The sequence below is a fragment of the Stegostoma tigrinum genome, chromosome 32 (genome assembly GCF_030684315.1).
Source record: "Stegostoma tigrinum isolate sSteTig4 chromosome 32, sSteTig4.hap1, whole genome shotgun sequence".
Taxonomy (NCBI): Eukaryota; Metazoa; Chordata; class Chondrichthyes; order Orectolobiformes; family Stegostomatidae; genus Stegostoma; species Stegostoma tigrinum.
In genome coordinates, this window is record NC_081385.1 from 13,077,490 (window position 1) to 13,102,774 (window position 25,285).

At 40.6% G+C, this 25,285-nt stretch overlaps 1 protein-coding gene across 5 annotated transcripts in view; it reads right to left on the minus strand.

Moving 5' to 3' along the window:
- Positions 1 to 240: 240 nt before the first annotated feature.
- Positions 241 to 25,285, minus strand: part of LOC125466883 (cell adhesion molecule 1) — a 376,965-nt gene continuing 351,920 nt past the window's right edge. For all 5 annotated transcript variants that reach the window (XM_048562001.2, XM_048562003.2, XM_048562002.2 and 2 more), the window contains 2 exons: positions 9,697 to 9,825; positions 241 to 3,025 (listed from right to left, as the gene is read on the minus strand). In XM_048562001.2, coding sequence (XP_048417958.1) covers positions 2,907 to 3,025; positions 9,697 to 9,825 — 248 coding nt within the window. In that variant the 3' untranslated portion in view covers positions 241 to 2,906. The remainder of the gene's footprint in view (positions 3,026 to 9,696; positions 9,826 to 25,285) is intronic.

The following is a 25,285-nucleotide window of genomic DNA, read 5'->3' on the forward strand; positions in this document are numbered from 1 at the left end:
CAAGAAAAGTAAAGGTTTAGCAACCTTGACCTGATTTCAAAAAGCCACAAGGATGAAAAGTGTAGAAAAATGAGAGTGCGCAACTTCATCTTCAAGAGCTAGGGTTAATACAAATTACAGCTTCGTGCCAGACCTCAGGGAGGAAAAATATTCAATTGTTCAGTACTGACATCCCTCATCTTGACTGATGCAAGACAAAAATCACAGGTAATAATCACACAACGAAAAACCAAAACTTGGAACATTTAACTTTTTTTTTATTAAGAAGACAAGAACGCTTCAGTAGTTTTTTGTAATTTTTTTCCTGTAAAAATGGCATACATGAACTGATACAAAAAAAATGGCATGGGAACATATGAGAGATTCTATCAATACACAAAATTGCCCATGTACACCAGAAATAAGAGATGGTCTAAGCAAACAGCTTCAGTGCCTAAAGATCAAACCTATTGGGCATATAAACACAGCAAGAATCTTCAACTTCATCAATGCTTTTTTTTATATAACCAATTTTGCACAATACTTGTTTCGCACGTGACAAAAACCCAATTCATTAGAACTAACTCTATACAAAGTAATACATTTTACAAGTAAAACAGTGCACTGCATTTGGGAAAAAAAAAGAGGGTTCACACAAAAACATGTACAACTAAAACTCTGAATTTGCCACGTTTTTTTCAATGTGTGGGGGGCATTTTTTTGCATTCTACCCGAGATGCAAAAGCCTATCAGAACACATATTCCTGAGACATGACAAATTTGTTCAATTTTTTTTTAATAGAAAGGCCTACTTCAGTAACACTGCTAACACTATAATACAATTTAAACTAACGGAGTGGGAGAAAATTACTGCAAATGACTGAGAAACTATGTCAAACAGCAACGAGACACAGTAAATCACTTCTTGAGCATGTTATCACATTCCCTTCACTGTTATGGTGACCCTTTTGCTTATGCAACTGTATAGAGATCCGAGCATTGGTTACAAAGTACGTGTATCATAATAGTTAAGCTGCTCAACTTTTTTTTGTCATTTTCTTGGAACTCAATGAGGACGTTCAGTAAGAATCCTCATTTTAAAGCACAATGCTCCCTCATTAAAACCTCCCTCCGTCCTTTTGTACTCAATTTTTTTCTCCCCTTGGAGACCCCTTAGTTAGCACAAGTTCCAGTAGGAAGATTGAGGACAACTCACCCTTGCCATTCCTGTTCCATTTTACTCCTAAAGGTATGATAGTGTTTCGCACATTGTAATGTTCATCCATTTTTAAAAAAACTCAAAAAAAAGCAAAAATTTTAAAAAACCCAAAAGGAATACTCTTCAGGTAAAGCTATGTCACGTCAGAATTGGGCCGTTAATCTTCTGGCAACCAGGAGAAGAAATTTTGCTTTCCATCAATAAGTTAATATTCATTAACCTCTATCTACAATTTAGCTCAACAGTTTAGGTGGTAATACTTTTACCAACTGCCTAAAAGTTTTACCTTCATGTCAAAACTGTGAAATGCCATTTTCAGAATTTGCAAATAATTTCTTTACAATTTTCAACTAAAGCAGTAACGAGATACATCAACAGAATCTGATCTCCTCTGCAAAACAAGGAAACGTCGTTGCAGAGAAGAAAATGCTTATGCTAAAACACAAAAGGTAATTTTTTTTAAGGCAGCTTCCCACTTTTCTTTAAAGAGGCACTATCCCTTTTATTTTGATGGCAAACACAGAATCAATGTAAAATGCAGGATACACACAGAACTTCCATTAAATACTACAGCCTCCTGTACAGTGTTTGATTAATTTTAATTAAATCTTTAAATAGAATACGAATAGCATTATACAATGGCACACGGACTAACCACTTGCATCATTGGCTTTATTAAAAAAAAATACACTGCTCTTTAAAAAGAGATCTATGCATACAGTCCATGTAAGCAGTGGTTGACTTGAAGAGGTTCTTGGATATAAACCATGCACAATGAACAAAGGGATGTGCCTTTTTAAATCATGCTAGTGTTTATGAGCCAAACTGTACTGCGTGAACTCAGAACTTTAACATGGAACATTTAACGTTTGCTCCAGGCAGTGCTCATCTTGCCTCTTTTGGGGGTCATGGGTGGGGAATAACCTCGCTGACAGGGAATCATGAATGTAGATAGCTTTCAAGTTTTTTGGCAAACAAATTAGTGAGAAATAAGGCCAATTGGGAAAGACTGATGAGATCTTTTAAAACAACAGCTGTCTGGAACAAAGCTTGTTCGCACTGTGATAACTCAAAACTGTCCACTTGCTAAAAAGGCACAGACCTCAGCTGTCAGGTCTGGTTAGGGTTGTTGTTGAAAGTTCTGTCATTTGCCCAGAACACAGCCAGACAGTTTGAGGTATCCTACTTCGCACAGTCTATATATAGAGAATGAAATTAGAGTTGATCTCGCCACAAGAGGCCTCACTTGCAGAAAAATGCTCGATCCATGTACCTCTGCTGAAATTGAACTGCCATACCAGCTCACCCCTCACAGACAGAGAGAGCGTGTCAACAAAATTACTTTTAAAGTCTAGAAATGAAAGTGAGCTTGTAAGTCCATGGAGCTTCCAAATGGCAATTCAAAGGCTGGAGTGTTTGCAGGGAAAACAAGGCACAGAGTTTTCTGCAAATGAGAGAACTAAACTAAGTCCAAGCCTGGCTTGGCATTTACAGAGGTGTCAAACTGCGGAACTCACTGGGCTCATGAACATCATTCCCCACCCTAACACCTAACTACAGACACACACACACACACACACACACACACACACACACACACACACACACACACACACACACACACACACCCCTCAGTCATAACCACCACGCTTAAAACCAACTGCAAGTATGTCTGCAGTGAGACACCTCAGTCATAACCACACTCTATTTAGATGAAGTACTCTTTCTTTTCATCAGAGTTGTTCTGACCGCCCTCTGCATTAATAATGGCAGTGTCCGCATCTGCTGCATCATCTGCTCCTTTGGCTTCGTGTGTGAAATATGTACCTGCAAGATATCAGAAAGCCATCCATTAGCAACTCTCAGATAAGGTTCTCTCCTCTTGTCCATGCTCACTAGTGGCCAGTTATTCTTGGACTGCTAAAACGCAAAAGAAATTGCTAGTATATCGCTCCATCCTTCTGCAGAAATGAATGCTCAGTGTCCACGTGAGTAAGTGTGAAAGTAAAAATTCATACTTTGGTGTTCCTGAGATTGGGAACGAATGACCAGTTTAACCCAGCATCTTTGCACCACGCGCTTGGCTTAAATGATTCCTTCACTGTTGCTGGGTCAAAATCCCAGAATTCCCTACTTAATAGGAGTCAAACTAGAGCAGGTAGACTGCATTGGTTGCAGTAAGCAGCTCCATATCACCAAGGGCAACTAGGGACACAAATAAATGCTGGCCAGCTAACGATGTCCACGTCTCACAAATGTATTTAAAAAAAAATGAGGATGAAACTGGCTGTCTTAACTGGGAAACATTTCAGACGTGTTTGAGAAGTCCACCTCCAGGAATGTTAAAGTGAAGGACACAACAGCGCCTCTTAAGGTGCACTTCAATCAAGACTGCTGAAACTGTTGAGGAAGGGTCACTGGACCCGAAATGTTAACTCTGATTTTCTCTTCACAGATGCTGCCGGACCCGCTGAGCGTTTCCAGCAACTTCTGTTTTTGCTGCTGGAGCTATGATTCTGCAACAGAGATCCTCATTCAGGTGCCAATTTCTAATTGCAATATGGAATATAGCATCATTGTAGACAAAGTTAGTTTGGCCGTTCTCACCACAACTACGTTCAGTACATTCCTTAAAAAGGTGTTGTTTAATGATTAATACTACAAAAAGTTCTTATAACATTTGAAAGCACAAGCAGTTGTTTGCTTTTAATTCAGTCCAGTCTATGCCGGGACAAGACATCTCCTTGGCATGAATAGGTAGGCTACTTCCCCAAAGCTTCAGGTCAGATGCCTGTGCTGGCAGTGCAAGTTGATATCAAGACAGTGAGGTCAACGCTGCATCTGAGATCAACAGTTTATCTTCTGACCAGCTGAGGCTGAAGGACCAATTAACTGACAGTACACCTGGATGAGTCAAATCCCAGAACGAAAGTTGGCTTAATCGATCACATTTTTAAAAGGATAGTTTCGTTATTTAAAGCAGCTGTTAGCCACTGAATCATGTTCACATGAAGCTGTAGAATGTCTTTTGACAACAGGGCAGAATTTTGTTTCTAAAAACAGAAAAAACCACAAAAAAAAGTAACTTGAATATGGAAAACAGAATGACCTTAAAGCATAGAAAATAGGCCATTCAGCCCATCAAACCTACTCCACTATTCACCATGATCTTGGGCTCTATCTCAATGCTGTATTCCTGCTTTCTCCGTTGGCTTTGTTACCTTTAGCTTCTAGAAACCTATCAATTTCTTTCTTAAATCTATTCAGTGACATTGTCTCCATAGCCTTCTGTGGTAAAGCATTCTATGACTGAAGAAATTTCTCCTTATCCTAGTCTGAAATGGCCTATTGTGTATCCCAAGAACACTCCCCTTTGCTTTGAACATCACCCCCCTTCCCCATCTCTCACCCCCACGGTCTGGCAAGATAAATCATCACCCCTGTATCCAGTCTGCCTGGACCCTGTCAGAATTGTATATGTTTCACAGAGATCCCCTCTCATTCTTCTAAATTCTAGTGAATACAAGCCCAGTCAACTCAATTGTTCCTTCGCTGACACACTTGTTATCCTAGGAATCAGTCTGGTGAAATCTTTACTGCATCCTATTCATGACCAATGTGTCTTTTCTGAAGTATGGAGATCAGAACCGCAAACAATTCTCTAGGTATGGAGTCACCAAGACCCTAGACCGCTGCAATTAGAATTGCTAACTTCTCTGCCCAAACCATCTTACAATGAAGGCCAGCAGGGTGTTTGCCTTCCTAACTGCATGTTTCTCTTCAATGGGCAGTGAAGAAGAGCACACACGTCCCTCTTGAATGTCAATATTTCCCAATCATCCACCATTTCAATAATATCTCACCATTCTGTTTTACCTTCCAGAATGGACAACTTCACATTCATCCACACTATAAGCATCTGCAACGTACTTGCTCCCACATGCACAAGTTACCTGAATCAAACTGAGGCTTTTTTACTTCCTCTTCACCACTCTCATTCTCACTCTCCCCTAGTTTTGCTTTGTGTTTGGTGTCAAGAAATGTGTGAATATTAATTTGAATCTCTGTTCCAAATTGTTGATATATTTTGTGAATAAAACACAGAGCAAAAGTACGAACTTGCTTCCTGACATTTGCCATCACCGAGACTCTAGTTCAAAGAAATTAGATCATTATCAACCCTTCAGGGGTCTTACACTACTGACTGCGGAGACAATTCAGTGAATCATTTCCAAATGTGACATGAAACTTTTCACAATCCAAGAACAAACTTTTTCAGTTTTAATACCCTGCTGTTTACTAACCAAACACTTCTGGTCTGGATGATTCACAAATTAAAAACTCTTCTGCTGAGGTGACTGGCTCCCTCAGCTGCCCTGAAATAATCCTCATAGGAGAGGAAGAAAAACTTGCTTCCGCATTCAACTCTAGTGCACTCTAACCTGTATTACAAGAAAACTTGCTAACTCTGGATTAAGCTGAAGTGAAAACGAGACTAATGGTTTTTTTATATTTACTTTACCAATCATGAAGTCAACTGTATAAACATCTTTCTATTAACACCACAGGGGTCTGTGATTACTTGCCTTCTGACAAATGCTGGATTAAATCAATATTTAGGAATGACTGACTTTTTTTAAAATAAGAAATTTCTTCACAGAATATTCATCCATCTCTCTTTTGAAATCTAAATTTCAAAAATATTTATGAAATATAAATTATGCATATCACAATGGAGAGAGAAACAGAGGAATAACAAAAGGAGAAAATTATTCAAAACAAGTACAAAAAAGACAGATACAGAGGAGGAGAGAATGCATAAATTGAGAGAAATGTTAGTTATATCTTAACATCTGTAAGAGTTTATCTGGTAGGTGTGAGATTTCAGATTCTTGTCTGGAAAGATTGAGTAGCATTAAAGGAATACAAGTCTCTTTACTAAAAATGTTCCTTAAGCTGTTCAGCACAAGCCTTCCATTATCGGTGCTGATTCACTGAGATAATGCGGCAATTTTTTTGAACTTTACTGACAGATTGATGGTGGACCATCCCCCTTCACGAGGTTCCTGTCATATTGTCCAGCAATGCAAATCACTGCACTTTCTTCGCAAGCTGAACAATCTGCATTAATGATCATGTGCAATTAAGCACGCCAATGCCTTACCAGAAAATTCTGCACCAATGTTAACAGTTTGCGAGGTAGTGGTTAACTGGAATTTTATAAAACAGGTTGCTGACTGATGTGTTTTGAAGAACTTTATAAGTGCTGAGGCAATGAATTTACCTAAATACCCTATCGCCAATGGGTACACACGAGAAAGAATAACCCTCTGTTGCTAGTCTTCTTTCTTGAAAAAGAAGACTAAGTTGCAATTTAAAAACAAACTGCTGCAAAATGTCAACTGTTTGAAGTTAAAGGCTATCACCAGATATTTCTCAAACACTTTGGATCCAATGACACATTAGAGCAGTGTGCAACAAATGCAAAAGAAAAACAAGCATGGCTTCCCTGGGGCCCCAAACTCATGCAGAGGCACGAAGCTTTGCATTGAAGACAAACTGGTGCTTATGTCCTTAAGTCTAACATTTAGTTCCAATTACTTTTTGGCATGCACTGATTGTATAATCTGACAGCAGGCACACCAGTTTCACAGTAATCAGTAATTTATCTTAACAGAGCACAAAATTAGACTTAAAAAAAAAACACATGTACCAAAGACTGACCACTACTATATACTACCACTGGGACAGCAACCTTTCCCTCAGGGTGATGGATTTGGTAATTATAGTTGCTTTTGCGGTTATGGGAGATGTCATTTCCCAATCCTGTGGTTAATGACTTAAACATGGCCATACTTTGTCCGTAATCTTTTTAAACAATGACATTTAAGTATATTTTCGGTTTCCACTATGGGAACAGCGCGTGAGAGAGAGCCAGCACTACATGAGGAGTTATAATCACAAAAGCACTGGTGCATGGTATAAGCAGAGCAGTCACAGCTGAATGCGATGTGAACAGAATACATAACTTGTACTTAGATTAATAAATCACAAAGATACTGCATTTCATCACAGGCTCACTAAAATCCACTTCTAGTGCCAAATTATGGGTTTTATTAACTAGCTACTTCCCTAGATTTCATGATATATACTGTAGGAGGTGTCAATGATATAATGAAAAGTTCTAAAGGGTTAGGGACATCTCACCTCTCTGGTCCTTACCCAGGGGTTATTTTAAAAAGCAAAATGGAAGCAAGAAAGAAGTGAATAGAAAAAGTCACTGTGGCTAAAAGGTGTTGCAGAAATTTTCCATCCATTTATGACTGCCACCTACTTTCTCACATTTGCCCATCAGATTTGTTTTAAGTGCAGTAACTGAAGTTACCTGAAGAATTAAATGCTTCAAATTATGGATGTGAGTTTGCTTGCTGAGCTGGAAGGTTAGTTTTCAGATGTTTCATCACCATTCTAGGTAACATCATCAGAGCCTCCGATGAAGCGCTGGTGTTATGTCCCGCTTTCTATTTATCTGTTTAGGTTTCCTTGGTTTGGTGATATCATTTCCTGTTCTTTTTCTCAGAGGATGTTAGATGGGCTCCAAATCAATGTGTTTGTTGATGGAGTTCCGGTTGGAATGCCATGCTTCTAGGAATTCTCGTGCGTGTCTCTGTTTGGCTTGTCCTAGGATGGATGTGTTGTCCCAATCAAAGTGGTGTCCTTCCTCTTCTGTATGTAAGGATACGAGTGATAGTGGGTCATGTCGTTTTGTGGCTAGTTGATGTTCATCACATGGAAATGACATCACCAACCCAAGGAAACCTGACCAGATAAATAGAAAGTGGGACATAACACCAGCGCTTCGTCAGAGGCTCACTGGTGATGTTACCTAGAATGGTGACGAAACGTCTGAAAACTAACCTTCCAGCTCAGCGAGCAAACTCACATCCAGAACCTCAACCTGAGCTACAAATCTTCCCAAAACTCGCTTGCTTGAAATTACTTTTGGAAGGTTGCCTATGAAGGGGCTTGAGCTAATTTTAAGGTCAGCAAAGCAAACTCAAGCCTAAGTGCCAGTAGTGCTGCCCTCCCCTGTGTCACTTTCATGGCACCCAGTATCACTTCAGAAGTAGTTTGCCAAAAACATCACACAATCCCCAAACCAGCCCAGTGCATCCCCTCCCCCCACTGCACCACACAACCAGCCCAGCTCTTCCCCCCCACCCACTGCATCCCAAAACCAGTCCAACCTGTCTCTGCCTCCCTAACCGGTTCTTCCTCTCACCCATCCCTTCCTCCCACCCCAAGCCGCACCCCCCGCTACCTACTAACCTCATCCCACCTCCTTGACCTGTCCGTCTTCCCTGGACTGACCTATCCCCTCCCTACCTCCCCACCTACACTCTCTCCACCTATCTTCTTTACTCTCCATCTTCGGTCCGCCTCCCCCTCTCTCCCTATTTATTCCAGTTCCCTCCCCCCATCCCCCTCTCTGATGAAGGGTCTAAGGCCCAAAACGTCAGCTTTTGTGCTCCTGAGATGCTGCTTGTCCTGCTGTGTTCATCCAGCCTCACATTTTATTATCTTGGAATCTCCAGCATCTGCAGTTCCCATTATCTCTGACACAATCCAACCTGGTTTTCCAGTGCACCACAGTCACAGTATTAACCATTTAAGATGAATAATGTGGTCCAGGGTAGTTCCTCTTGTTGATACTGTACCATGATGAAATCCAGGCAGTGATACAACAGGTCTGACATCACAGAAATCAAAGATACAAAGGCTATGTCCAAAAGAAATGTACCAGACTTTGAAGATCAGGAGGCTGTTTTACAATTGGACCTGGTGCTGGACTGCAGCCTAATGGGAGGGAGAGCAGCCGACTGCAGTGGGCTCAGGCAGTGTGTTAATAACTGTTGATGGTCAATGGGAATGGCGATTACATGGAAGTGAGATTCCTTCCTGGACTTCATTACTTGGAAGGAGAAAGGGTTACCTAGAGGGTTGGTGCAAATTTTGTTGAGGCACATGTGGCATCTGGCATTTTCTTCTGCCATATTATTTGACGCAGGTTGGCACAGGAAATCCATGTCTGCATCTCTCATCGATATCAGAGCAGTCAATTTAAAAAAAAAGCAAACTTCTGTAATCAGTGATGGTAAAATGTGAGGCTGGATGAACACAGCAGGCCAAGCAGCATCTCAGGAGCACAAAAGCTGATGTTTCGGGCCTCGACCCTTCAGAGATGAAGAAGGGTCTAGGCCCGAAACGTCAGCTTTTGTGCTCCTGAGATGCTGCTTGGCCTGCTGTGTTCGTCCAGCCTCACATTTTATCATCTTGGAATTCTCCAGCATCTGCAGTTCCCATTATATCTTCTGTAATCAGTGTTTAGATATGTTTTCAGAAACAGTACAAGGCAGTTTAGAATATTGATTGTACTTCATACACCGATTCTAAATATTCTGACAATCGTTGCACAGGCAACCTCTTTCATGGCTTACCTTTGTGTCTTGCAAAATATCGGCCAAGTACAATCAGTAGGCACAGAATGGCAAACACCACCACAGCAACCACTCCCCCGATGACAGCATGGTCTACAGACCTTGGAACTTCTGTGCCTGCTCTAGAGTCTGTCAAAAATTGAAAGCAAGAAATCATTGCCAGAAATTTTTTTTTTTTTTTTTACAGTGCCCATAATGAAGTGACTGGGACTCAATAAAGATGTCATTCAAAAGTTACACTTTCTCCCTTAAGAACGAGGACACAAAGATGCAAACATCCATTCTCTTCCCCACCACCCTCGTCCTTTCACCAGAATGATTTATTCTTTAGATTTACAGCACAGCTTTTAAACAGCCCAGTAGTGTTTGGAAGTGACATAGCACTGCTATTCCCCCTTTTTTTGCTTTAGTTTGTGGAAGCTAATGGATAATTTTGGACAGACTAAAGCAAAAAAAAACTCTCAAATCATTTTTGAACATTAATGGCAGATAACAAGAACACAGAAAATCATTGACACAGAAGAAAACATGTACTTAACTGCTCGGCATCTGTCAACAGGATTCTGACTAATGGCTGCTGTTGCTGTTCATTAACAAGTCATAAACAGCATGAAACATGACCAAGTTGATGCAATATGCTAGTGAGGTTCCACTCCGTGTTACTACAAGCTTTGAGGAAGGTGCAATGCTGCGTATGAAGCTTCTATGAAAAGCCTGTTTGAATTGTAAAAAAAAACTCCAACAGTGCACTCGTAGACAGCATTTCTTCCAGCCTGGTTGTGGCCCAGAGTACACTTAAGTATTGAACAGCAGAAGAAATTCTACCAATTATAGGTGGGGCCAATTTGAAGTGATGAATTAAAAAGTACTGGCACAGCACTTAAGCAGGCTGAGTGGCTAGTAATAATCCATTAAATCAATCAATCTAATAACAATACTGCAACACTGTGATAATCAGAATGCAAGCAAGCAATTTTTTCGACACAGAATTCTCTTTCAAACCCAATAGCGAAAACCAGAAAGACAACATATAGGCACTGGACAGTCCAGAAGATATACTGCCTTTAAAAACATACTAGTAACAGCTCAGGTAAAATATTCCAACTTTAAAAATCATTTTTAGCTCGCACCAAGTAAGCTGCCATCTAAATCTCTCAGTACGTAATACTACTTGGCCAATAAATCTGCCTTGGTCCCAATGCTGAAGGGAGTGAAAGACATTAATTTAACCCATATATAAAGTGTGCAATTATTCATCAGTTAATTTTAAAGAAGATTTATATTGATCTCCCTGAAGATAACAGAAAATCCTTTCAAGGCTGACTACTGTGTATAATAATGCTGGAAGTTTATTGATCAGGTGTGGAGAAGTGTGACAACTAAAGGTGATGCTGCAGCTCAGTGGAGAGGACACTGGATTCATCACTTTCCTGTAGAATTTATACCTTCTATATTCCATCAATTTACTATCTAAATTAATGGCAATTGATTTCAGTGTACTAACCTTTGGCTTGCCAGAAATTCTTTCAGATAGACAGGTGAAAACCTAATGCAGCGGGCTAAGGGTTAAAATTGGAAAGGAAGCCAGCAAGCACATTTACTGAAAAATGAATGGCCTTCCTATTTTGTTTGGATGCTTGATGGTTGGAATGCTGAATAAGACAGAAATGAAATGATGGGAATCAGAGTCAAATCGCTACCTCAACTTGATGAACTTTTATTTTCAGAAGGGCAAAGTCAGTGTCCTAAATACTAATCTCACACACACTTCTGCCTTCCTCTAGTCTACTCATCAATCACTTATATAGTTCTTGGCTTGGCTGCTAGATAATGAAGTTCAGAGATGGAAAAGTTAGCAGGGTCTGGAGCAACAACTCATGTCAGATTGGTTTACTCAGAGCAAAGTCACTGAGCCAGAAAGATTACAAGTTCAAGCTCAAGCTCAAGCTCACTATGCAGTTCAGTACATAATCTAAACTGACATTTCAATGTAGCACTAAGGGCGTGGCACTTTGTTTTTGAGTGATGTGAATGGAGGCCCCTCTGCTTGTTCACATGGTCGTATCCTATGGCAGTATGCAAAAGACATGGATAATCTCTTGGTGCGTGACTCCAGAGGAAAAAGAAATCTAAATAGTCATTTATCTTAATTATCTTTGGTTCCAAATTTGACACCAAAAAAAAGACATCACACTGGACTCAAGTGCTTTGGCACAACCTTCGCTAAGAACTACATAATATAATATGAAAAAGGAATAAGAGTAAGCTACTCAGCCTTTTGAGTTTGCTGAATCATTTGTAAGATCATGAGATCTACTTTTAATCTCAACTCTACATTGCTGAATACGCCCAATAAATCTTTTGTCTCTTTGGTGATCAGGAATTATCTACCTCTGCCTTAAAAATATTTAAGCATTCTGTACCCACTTTTTCTGTTGAGGAATGGAATGCCAAAAACCTCACCCCCTCAGAAGTTTTCTCACCCTCAAATGTCTTAACTGAGCAACTCTTTATTTTTAAGCTATGACAGTAAAATATTGAATGATACAAAAAAAATACAAACTCTTCCCCAGCCACTAATATGCTATAGAAGGATGATTTCAACGGCATCAGTTAGTATGGTTGGAAAGCCAGAAATGGTAGGAAAATGAATTTTTAAAAAAATTATGTCGACATTCCAAGACACTCAAATTTCTTGTAGTTTATTGCCAAAATTAACCTAGCCATGTCTGACATCATGAAATGGATATTCTGCCAGGCCATACCTTCTAATGGTACAGTGCTTTCATAATTTCAGGGAATATAACTGAAGAGGTATTTTTACAATCTTACTCGTATCATAAACCAGGATATACTGCTCTGAATTTAATGAGTGATCAAATCTCAAATTTCATTTATGAGTCTTAGCCACACGATGCAGTGATAGACCAAAATGGGTAATTTCAGTGCTAATGAAGGGTGTTGCCTTTCTGATTACATGCTTGGGCGCGCAAACATACCTCAAGTAAGCCACTATCTTAACCCTCAAATTGATAAGTGAAGGCTACAACTCATCAGCATTCATGGCATTCAGACATATCTGCAATAATGTCCATTAACATACTTTTTAAACTGGAAGTGTAAGGCGATTTTGGCATAGATATGTAACTGACAGTTTAAAAAAGAATTCACCCTACTCTTCACTTTCCATCAATTTTATTAATGCAATCAGACAAGGAGTGGAGCTGTCAGCAAATCTGTCTTTTCATCTGTTGCAAAGTATTATAATAGAAGTGGGTGGCATGGTGGTTAGCACTGCTGCCTCAAAGTGCCAGGGTCCCAGGATCGATTCCACTCTCAGGTGACTTGTCTCTGTGGAGTTTGCACATTCTCCTCATGGCTGTGTGGGTTTCCTCCCACAGTCCAAAGGTGTGCAGGTAAGGTTGACTGGCCATGCTAAATTGCCCCATAGTGTCCAGGTATGTGCACGTGCCTTGGGAAATGCAGGTTTACAGGGTCAGGTAAGGGGTAGGTCTGAGTGGGATGCTCTTGGGAGGATTGGCGTGGACTCCATGGGCTGAATGGCCTACTGTCACAGTGTAGGGATTCTATGGCTTCTATTCTAAGTGCAGTAAAGATCACTTCAAATCTCACTAAGAACACACTAGAAGATCGTACTGGTCCTTAAGCATTCCAGCCAACTTTCTGCTACAGCAGTAAAGACACATTGCAACAACAGCAGTGAACGCTGGCGAGACCTCATTTGGAGTATTGTGGAGGGATACACTTGCCATATTAACCAGTTTACCAGATTAAACCAGGGAATGACAGGATTAATTTATTAGGAGATTGAGGTAAGAGTCTGTATTCTCTAGAGTTTCAAAGAATGATTGGTGAGAGCATTGAGTCTTATCAAGTTCTTATCTGATGTGACAGAATTGATGGAAATATTTCCCTAGCTGATGAGTCCAAAACCAGGGGATACAATCTCAGTATGAGGAGGGCCAATTTAGCCTGAGATGGAGAGAAATTTTGTCACCCAGACAGTGGTAAACCTTCGGAATTCTGTACTCTGGGCATGGCTACAGAAGCTCAGTTGCTGAGCATGTTCAAGAAAGAAACTGATTGTTCCTGGAGAGCACTGACATCAAGAGATACATTGATCGTGCAAGAAAATGGTGATGATGACCAGCCAAGATCTAAATGTATGACACAGCAAACCCAATGGGCTGAATGGCCTAATCCTACTTCCTTATCCTATCATACATTAACCCTGCCAGCCAAGGAATCAGTCTAGCAAACATTCATGGGGCCACCTATATTCCAAGTTCAAAATGGGGATAAAATTGCACACAGTACTCCTGATAAGGTTTAAGCAAAGCCTTATATAATTGCAACAAGATTCCATTGCTTTTGTGGCCCAGATCCTTTGTAATAAAGGCCAGCGTACCATTTACCTTCCTCAATTCCTTGCTGCACGAGCATATCAACTCTGTACGCTCTGTATGAACACAGCCAAGTCTCTCGGATCATCAAAACTTGAAATTATTTCACACTTTGAGGAGAGTTATACAGCAAAGTTTAGACTGGGCTCAGCATCATGGTTGACCAGTCAGTCAGTCCACTCTCATTGTGTAGTTTACATCTCATGGAGGGAGGACATTTCCCTTTCCCCGATCCCAGAAACTATAATGAGACTAATTCCTGCAAGATCTTTGATTACTCAAGTCATTGGTGTGAAATGATGGATAAAGCAAGTTAAGTTAGTGGGTTGGGGTGAACATGATCCCAACCACAAGTTGGCAGCCATATTTAATCTTAGGAGAATATCATAATGCTTTAGCATTAAACTTGCTGATTCCTGCCAGGAAGCAAACAAACCCACTAAATAAAGTTGCCCGCAACTACGATTCACTTTCACTTGGTCACAATCATGACACAAAAAGTAGTACCAGAAGTAATTTAAGATTAGAAACCTTTTTGGGGGCTGATATTATAATTAGAAATAAAAAGCATCCTTGCCTCCAGACTCCCCAGAACACTCCACAAATTATTGCCTTGACCTTTGAGTGGCTGAAAAATCATAAAATTGAACATTTCTACGAACTGTGCAAAATCTTTAATCTTGAAAACAGATGTTCTTCAAAAACTGCTGCAGACCTACAAAATATATTATCCAGAGCCGCATGGCAGAACTTGCCATTCAAGAAACAGAGTTTTGTATTTTGACTCCAGTTTCTTTGAGATTAAATCTGTTGCACAGTTCCAGTTCTGTTAGCTTCCCCTCCAGTTTAAACAGTAATAGCATTACATGAAAGTAGTACACCTACATAAAGCTTCCTTTCCATGGCAGAGATAAAATTGCTACCTGAACACACACACACACACACACACACACACACACACACACACACACACACACACAAACAGAATTCACTTTGAAAATTTTCAATGTGAGAAAATCATGAAGCAGGTTTTGAAGTGAATGAGGCTTCTTTCTTTAGAGAAAGGAGAAGAGCCACAGATTGGATTATCCCTCCTGTGCCATTATTTATTTGTTAGTTTATAAATCAATTGAAAAAAATTCAATAAAGCTGCAGACTACAGAACTAAAAATGACATTTAATTTGTATTCCACAGACTCAGTGCGTTTATATAATGGGATTGCTAATTTCAATTTGGCAAAACCTAGTGCAAGGATATCACTCCACTCTGCGACAGCACAAATCAGGGACATATTAATTTAATCATTCGTACAGTTGCTGCATTCAGAATTCTTATTTCAACAGAGAAGCCTGAAGATTAAGTGGGTAACTCAGAATTAATTGTGCAGGTGTGCATGCAACAACAAATGTAATACCTTCAGTTGATGCCACCAAAGGATAGCAGACAGATGGAAAGCAAGTGGGGACCAAGGATTGATCATTCAAGGATATCAGAGGTAAGAGCTCAGTGATTCTCTGGCTAAGTCAGTTAAGAATAGCACCACATGACAGCTGTTGCAGCAATTGGATTGCTCTGGAAAGGGGTTAAGACAAGGGTGCTATGGATATTTCAAGATAATAAAATGTGAGGCTGGATGAACACAGCAGGCCAAGCAGCATCTCAGGAGCACAAAAGCTGACGTTTCGGGCCTAGACCCTTCTCTCTGATGAAGGGTCTAGGCCCGAAACGTCAGCTTTTGTGCTCCTGAGATGCTGCTTGGCCTGCTGTGTTCATCCAGCCTCACATTTTATTATCTTGGAATCTCCAGCATCTGCAGTTCCCATTATCTCTGGTGCTATGGATATTTGATTAGTCTCAGAGGCAGTGTACGAGTGAAAATAATACTGGGCAAATTGGGAAGATTGACAGTAGACAGACTACCTCATGGATGATTGGTAGATTTAAAGTGGACCTTCCATGAAAGGATCAGTAGTTTAAGATTTAAATCTGACAGAGACAAATCATCGTTAAACAAAAGTATTGAGAGATATGGGCCAAAGACAGGCAAATTGGAGTTAAGCCACAGATCAACCACTGAATGGCAGAAGAGGCTCAAGGGGCTGAATGGCCTACCTTGCATTCTGGGGTTTCCTAATTTACTTTACCGGTTTTCTATTTTCCAAAGCCACATGCTTTCCTGGAGAAAAACTTTCCCAGCTACTTTCCCTCACTTTGTCCATTCCATGTTCCATTTTCCTGGTGTTTTGCCTCAAGGATTAATAACATAGAATGTTCTGCCATTAATCTGTTCTCCTCTTATTCCCAAGGAAGACACCATGACTTCAGGGATCATCTATCTTAACTAACTGTTTTCTGCCGAGAATTCTCTCCACTCATTGTTAGTTCTGTTATGAGCTTGACATCGTTTACAATATTTATCGAGTTCTTTTGCCCTTCTCTAAATTTCTTTATTACTCCAATGTGTTTCCTGAAGTCTGGATGCCTTTTTGCTTCCTCCCAACTTGTGCTTGAATCTCTCTCGCACACACGCTCATGGTCTAACCCATAGACTCCAATACTTTTGTAGGCAATCTGAGCTGGTGTTATTACATCCTGATCTTTCCAAATGTCTTGAGGCTAGGTACTGTGATTAATTATCCCAGTCAAGTTTCTGTCACGCTCTTAACAACCCTTTAATTGCGCTTCAACACTGAGATAACTCCAGAAAATCCCCACTCTGCTGTAGGGATCAGACTGCCATAAACCATGGCCACTCAAGGGCATATTTTTCACTGATGATCTTAGTGTATTCCTGATTCTGAGCTAATTCTGAGAAATTGATAGCTCAGAAACAAGTATACTTTCACAAATACAGATGACCCAGTCATGTCAATATTTTGTGACAACACTGCAAGTGTTACATTCCTTCCTCTGCGATCTGCCACATTTTAAAATCTCAGTCTATGGTTACATTTAGAACAGTAATCTTAATAAGGTACACTATCAAAACTTGCCTATCAAAACAGGCATTGCTGAAATGTGACATTTATCTTCTTTTAAAATTTTTCTATATTAAAAAAGCAGATACACATGGACAATTCACTTGGTACTTGTTATCTGCTTTGCTGCTTGCTTGCCAATCTATTCCCACAGTCCAAATAAGTCTTAACTTCATCCTATCTAGTTTTGCCTGAACTGCCCAGTGCCTGAAGTTGCTGACCTGAAATCAGGCAAAATCCAAAACGGCCTTGGGCTGAAATGCTGCTTTGGTTAGTACATGTGTATCAGTTTACGCTTGACCACTACTTTAGGCACACAAGTTTAACAAAAGGATACAACTAAGCTAGTAACCAAGGTAAGGTTTTAAAAGCTGAAAGTTCACCAAAGCAAAGGGGTACCAAAGATGTGCAGGGTAGGTGGACTGACCATGCTAAATTGCCCATAGTAACCAAGAGTGTTTAGGTTAGGTGGGTTACACATGGGAAATGCAGCGGAAGGGGAATGGGTTGGGGTGGGATGCTCTTCGGAGGGGCGGTGTGGACTCTTTGGCTGAATGGCCTCTTTCCACATTGTAGGGACTCTATGATTCAATTCTATGATTCTAGCACGTGGGTAACTGGACTTCACGTTCATGGTGGGTGGTGGTTCAGGGGTGCTTTCACACTGATGTTCTGCCTCAACCACAATATGTGTATACAAAGCCAGCTTTCCTGTTAAATGGCCTAGCCTACGTCTACTGTTACATTTTGGAACTTCAAGTGGATGGATGCAGTATTGTGCCAGTTATCCTGAACATACCATAACGTTAACAGTTAAGAAGTGACTGAAGCGAAAAAAAAAATGGGGTTCAATCGTTCAAGACTCCAAATTAATCTTCTGTGGGTTTCTCCCTCTTTCCACCACCTGCCCCTCTTCTCCAAATTCACCTCCTGTGACACATCACTACAACCTCATGACATGAGGAGAGCTTTGAGGGAAGGTTAAAGAATGCAAAAGGGGCAACGAAAAAAAATCTAAGACATATGCCAAAGAGTGAGGTTGGCATCTCAGAGGTAACATCTTCATTGCATCCCAGCAGACATCTGCCAAAATGGGGGCAGAGGGTCTGCAGAATGTAATTTTATTTCTGGTCTCAAAATGGTGCAAGAACCACCAAATGAAAGGACAATGTATGAAACAGAATCAGTCATCTCTTTGCTGTACATGGAGATATGGGGCTTATAATGGGACAGCAATATTCAAACCATTAAAAAACCCCGAGTACCTTTCATGGCATATCAGAACAGTTATTCTACACACTCAAAGCTCTGCAATATGATTACATTTTTGATTTAAGTGACACTGAATTGCACTTTTGCAATATACAATTTATCACAGAAATTACCTCTAATTTCTGCAATTTACGCAATACTGTTGCCAATAAATACCATTGCAACTGGAGTAGAACATTTCCTGCCAGTCTGAACTGCTCTTCCTATTTCTTCAGGGAACCTAATGAAATTAGGAAACCAACATTTCTCTTCCTTATAAAGGTAGATTTATGTCTCACAACCCCTGCTTATGCTTGGCCTCCTGACTCCTAATCCACTTTTAGTGAAGACAACTGAGCTTGGTACAGACTACTGAGGTATTCGCACAATACCGGAGAATATCTTAGCCTTCGTGCTGAGTGACCAAATAGGCGGTACAGGTCTCATAGGCATTGGAGGTCTGTCATCTTAAATATAAACATGTTTCATTAGGGAGAAGCTAAGAACTACAAAAGTCTTATTTATGTTTAAATCACTTACTGTGGATGACCGTTCCAGTGATCTATTTGGCTGTCTCCACTATCTCTTCTAAAAGATATTGACTTGAGCTAGGCAGGGTTCCAACTGTGGTCTCAGTCAAGTGGTTATGTTTCATGACTGTGCTTGATTTTATGGCAGCCAAATCAATGCTGGAAGGCATGAGGGACTAAGTTAGTCCTTAACCTTATGTCCAAAAGGATCAGGAAGCAGTGGATCACCACCAGGAGCAGGAAGCCCAAGTGTTTAAGCAAGGGACTCAACGCAAGCCAAGGCTCAAATGAGCAGCCTCATTCACCAAGTGGTGCCTTTATACAGCAATGCATTGTGGGAGATGTGAAGGTTTACTTTTCTGAAATTCTGTGACCCTAGCGTTCAAGTTAAACTTTAAAAAACCCTGAAACCCAATTAACAGCATAACTTGAAAAGAATTTAGAATTTGTACATTTGTTTATTTTTAAAAAGGGAACCATTACTATTTGACACATTGCGTAGGAGGTTACGTTAGTAATCAGTATACACCGGGTCACTGCTTTAAAACAAAATTTCAGTATTAGATAGTCAAAAAAACATGAAAAGTAAATAAAGTTATTAAAGCACAAGTTAATAGTTGGTGTTACTCAGTTTGCAAATTAACCAACAGGAAAATTAGCAAGCTGATCAAAAGGAATATTTTCTTCAAGTCTGGTGAGAAGCTAAAAAAATGTTATAAATTATTTAGACAATAAGTTAATGCTGAAGTAGGGAAAGGTTAACAGGTGGACGAAAGCCTCAATTGTATGTGCTGAAAGCAGCCTAGATGAAGATGAAATTACAAAGGAGAATGCCATTCTCATTAGTGAAAGGGTAGGCTGTGGGAAGGGTCAAACAGGGGGCTTTCATTGCGAAGTAATTGAATGAAATATCAGACCAGTCACTTGGTGACCTGCAGTCTTCCTGCTCAGTGAGGTTTGCACTCCTTGGCTGCCATGAACGGCAATGGTTGGAGCTTGACAGCCCGCTCCATTAACCTCAGAGCTGACAGCTCTCATTTTGAAATTAGTTTTTAAAAATGGATTGCAGAATTATTTTAAACTCACAGTCAAGAATGCCCCTCTTCTGCTGGGATTGGTGAATTCACCCACATATTTTTTACATTGTTAGGCTGTCTTTGTGTGCAAAACGAGGGGAGAATATCGTTGGCAACTCATTGAGATTATGGCATCAAAACTCTGGCATTTCATGCAAGTTTGTGTCTCCATCAAATAATCCCAATTATTGCCAGGTTCACAAACTGATTTTGTGCACTAACTCTCAAATGCAAATCCATTACATTTTGAAAAAAATGCACAATGAGGAACATTCAATTCTGAAGCAAAAATAGAAATAGTTGGAAAAACTCAACAGGTCTGGCAGTATCTGAGGAGAGAAAGCAGAGTCAACGTTTCAAATCCAGTGGCCCTTCTTTAGAAGATGTAATTCTGCTTTCATTGCATAATAAGATCACTGTGTGAGAGAAAGGGTAGACTGCAGCAAAAGGAATCCTGCACTTAAGGCCTAGAGCTGGTAACAGAACTAACCGTCTCATAACTCCTCTTGAAACTTAAAATTGTTGTCATATCAACTAAAACAATTTTGATTATTGCTGTAATATCTGGAAAGATGAGTCACTTGCTTATCTTGGTTAAGGGAGAGTGTGGGGCAGTGTTATGGAGTGTAGCATTTACTTTCTGGGGTTTGAAGATACCTGCAGTTATCAGTAGTCTGTAATCTTTTCACAAGTTATGTAACCACACTGCGTAATATATCTCACATAGCGCAATGGTTCTGACACAAGTGACAGCAGGGACCAAATCAATTCAAAATTATGCTTTAAACTCCCTCAACAGATAAATACAGGCGAAGGAAACCATACCAACTTCCATCTGGTAATTCAACATTAAACTACACACTTTCTTGGGATGAAATTTGGCTACCTTGCTTGATACATCAATTTGTAGATGTCACATCTGATTACAGCCTTTGATCATGTTCAGTCCTTTGCTTCTTCACAAATACCTGCAGCTCATGGAAAGAACCTCAGTGCTCATTTGCGAAAAATTTTGGATCGACGTTTCCAGTTTTTATCTAATATTTCACTAAGTTATCAAATGGTTTACAGAACAAATATTTATTTTTTTATATAGTGTGAAGGTTACACAAATCTAATACGAGATTTCTTGACAAAATTCTTTGAGATGAGATTTCACGAAGAGTGCAATGTCAATTTGTGCTTCTCCAGTGCAATCTTCACCCAATTATCAGAGGTAGGAATGGATAAATGGCTAACAGAGTGAATAAATTGACCGTACTACTGAGATTCTAGATGGTGTATTCCATTGGGTGTTGGATTGAAACTTAAAAAAGGAAGGATTTTTTGAAAAAAAAAATCAGCAATGCGTCAAGTCTTCGTAGATTCTTTGCTCGTGATAAATATTTCCGCACTTGTGCCTATCTAGCTCCTATGATCACTGACTCAAAGTTGATTCCATAATATCATCAAGCCCTCTGGTATCTCAACGCCAAGCCATGTAATTGTTTAGTGTCAAATTATAGTGCCAAATCCACCTGAATGCTGCATTCAATTGTGGTCTCCCTACTATAGCAAAGATATTATGAAACTTGAAAAGGATGTTGCCAGGGTCAGACGGTGTGAGCCATAGGGAGAGACGGAATAGGCTGGGGCTATATTCCCTGGACTGCTGGAGGCTGAAGTGTGACTCCATAGAAGTTTATAAAATCATGAAGGGCACGGATAGAGTGAATAGCCAAGGTCAGAGACTTTGATCATACAATCCCTACAGTATGGAAACAGAACCTTCAGCCCAACAAGTCCACACTGACCCTTAGAGCATCCCACCTAGAACCATCTGCCCTATAACCCACCTAATCTACACATCCCTGAACACTATGGGCAATTTAGCATGGCCAATCCACCTAGCCTGCACATCTTTGGACTGTGGGAGGAACCCCGAGCACCCAGAGGAAACCCACGCAGATACAGGAAGAATGTGCAAACTCCACACAGTTAGTTGCCTGAATGTTGAATTGAACCTAGGCTCCTGGTACTGTGAGCAGCAATGCTAACCATTGAGCCACCGTGCAGTCTTTTTCCCAGGGTAGGGGAGTCCAAAACTAGACGGCATAGGTATAAGGTGAGAGGAGAAAGATTTAAAAGGGACCAAGGGGTAACTTCTTCACACAGAGGGTGCTGCGTGTATGGAACGAGCTGCCAGAGGTGGGGGAGGTGGGTACAATAACAACATTTAAGAGGCTTCTGGATGGGTAAATGAATAGGTAGGAATTAGAGGGATATGAGCCCAATGCTGGCCAATGGAACTAGATTAATTTTAGGACATCTGCTTGACCTGAATGAGTTGACCAAAGGATTTGTTTCTGTGCTGTATAACACTTACGACTCTATGGTTCACTATTGTCCTTTGGGGACAGAAACTGCCATCTTACCCAGTCTGACCTACATGGAATCCCAGACCCACAACAATGTGGTTGATTCTCAAGGCACGGTGGTTCAGTGGTTAGCACTGCTGCCTCTCAGCGCCAGAGGCCTGGCTTTAAATTCCAACCACGGGTGGCCGCGTAGGTTTGCTCTTAGTCCAAAGATGTGCAGGTTGGGTGGATTGCCCATGTTAAATTACCCATAGTGTCTAGAGATGCGTACTTTAGGTGGATTAGCCATGGGAAATGCAGGGTTATGGCAGGTGGGTGAGTCTGGGTGGGATGTTCTTCAGTAGGTCAGTGTTGATCGGATGGGCCAAATGGCCCGTTTCCACACTGTAGAGATTTTTCAATTTTATAATGATGATGATGTTGATGATGAACTACCCTCTGGGCAACTAGGGATGGACAGCTAATGCTGATCTAGACAGTCACACACATCCTGTGAAAACACAAAAAACCACAGGCATGACACTCTTTGGCATATATTCTAGGAAGGGTCAAACTTGCTAATGTCATTGTACTTAGTGAGCCTAGACTGATCCACAGCATATTACACAAATAGGGGAATATGACAGGTAAATTTGATTCTGTTAACATCCAATGTCATTTTGCAAGGGACCCACTAGACAGCAAACACCAGCAACCCTGGCTGATTTCACTTGTCTTGAGACAATAAACTGAATTAATTAAAAGCCCTGACCCATGGTGACGTGGGTTGTCAGAGACCAAGATTTCACTTTAACCAAGGTTCTCAAAGACTTTATTGTCACGTATAGCTGTAATGGATGGGGAGCTTGGGGGGGGGGGGGGGGGGGGGGGGGAGCGTGAGGAAGGGATACTAACTATGGAATCATTTTTTAAAGAAATTAATTTTTTTTGCGTTTCGACATCAACTGCTTCATAAACAAGTGATAATTTAGTACGGCCCCAAATAACACTCATTTGTGAAATTGTTTTGCTATTCTTAATAACTACATGGAATTTAAATTAAATGTGAAAGTCAGTTGCTTGTGATGAATGGAATAAATGCCAGGCAAAAATCTTTGCTCTTTGTATTAACTCCGAGTCACGTCTATGCATCTAAATGCTTTGATTTAATAGGGAGGCAGTCATTATTTTTTCATTAACAATTCTGAGAAATTAGATTCTGCTGAGATTGAAGTAGTATCTGTTTACGCTGTTATCAATTCCAAGACTGTTTGATTTAACCACGTATTTCCCTCTTCAATAGATGCAGTCATGAGATAATTGCTGATGTTTCAATTATAACACTTTGATTAACTTGGACTCGAATTTATTGTCAGTCAGTTACCGCAAGTTTCGATATAGGTCCATAACACCCACTTGAGCGCGCTTTTGGTAGCAAAGGTCCTATATGTGGCATTCAACTGGTCAGAAAAGTACAAGTTAGAATCAATCTTCAGCTTCCAGCAAGCTCCCTTCACTCAAAGCTTTAAAATGTAGGACTGTGAGCATGCCATTCAGCCCATCGAGTTGAATACACCATTTGAATGAGATCAGGGTTGAACTGATAATCCTCAACTCTATTGCCAAACCGATCTGTGCTGTAGCCATCAGCCATCTTTCCCTATTTAAATAATATTCAGCTCTTCTATTTGTCCCACCACTTACTGAAAAGTCCAACGGGAAGCAAGGAAAAATTTCTTCACTCAGTGCAGTTAGAATTTAAGAATTCAACACCAGTTTCGGTACAAGAGGCAAGTTATTTCGCACTGAGATGAGGAGGAATGTCTTCACTGAGGTAAAAGTGATTTAAAGGTGATTAACTATGCAACAAGATCATTGCCGACCTGATATTCCTGCCTTTTCCCTTACTGATTAAAAATCTCTCACATGAACATACTTATTGACCCTGCCTCAGCGGCTCTTTGCACCAAATAAATGCCACAGATTAACCGTCCTCAGAATATTCCTCATCTGTCTGAAATAGGCGACCCCTCACAGAGGTGACAACTTCTGGTCCCAGAATCTTCTACGAGGGGATGGAGCCTCCTGGCAACTAACCCATCAAGCTCCCATACAAATCTTCGGTGTATCAATAAGGTCTCATCTCAATTCCTTAAATTCCAATGAGTGCAAGTCCAACCTAATCAACCTCTCCTGGGGAACTAAAACCCGTTCACTTAGCAGCCTTTCTGCCAAATCTCCCTTTCCCATCAACTTTTTTCTCTTCAGACAGCTCGAAACACAATGTTACAAATGATTCCTCTCTGATTGCAACCATGGCAAGTTCATCTTTGCCTGTCAGCAGCTCTTGACAGTTCACAATACCGTCCTCCTCCAAAATTAACCGAATGTGACTGCCCTCAACTGGTTCAATTCCCTTCTATCCAATTATGCATTGGCTTCTTTTCCTGCTTCTACACCTATTGATCTTGTGATCCAGCCTCGTCCTCCGCCCATCTCTGATCTATATATTGTCCCTCCGTGAGTGTACATTATACTCCCTCAGTCATTCACAAACCCAGTAGAGTCCACGTACAGTCTGACTAAAGACCCAGTCACTACCTGCAATCCCTCCACATGCCAGCAATGGACGAGAAGAGGCTTCCTTCAAGGATTTAACAGCAAGACCAGAGCTATTGCCTTCATTCCCCACCACCAACTCTGTTCTGTATCCATTTTCTCCATTCCCCACCCCAGGCATTGTCTAATTCCAAAACACTCTTTTACAACCATAGTATTGCATTTTATGCGAAGGTGAACTTTCGGTCAAATATCCTCTGTAGAGTCAAAACAATATTCTTCCACCTTAACAATATTGTTCACCACTTTCATGTAAGCTCATCATCTATGCTTGGAACACCTCCAGACGTGAAATGCTCACCGCAGCTGTGTCATCTTCCATCCGAGCAATAACGCAAGCTCAAGCCCCCTCCTCCCCAAAATCCCTCTGAATC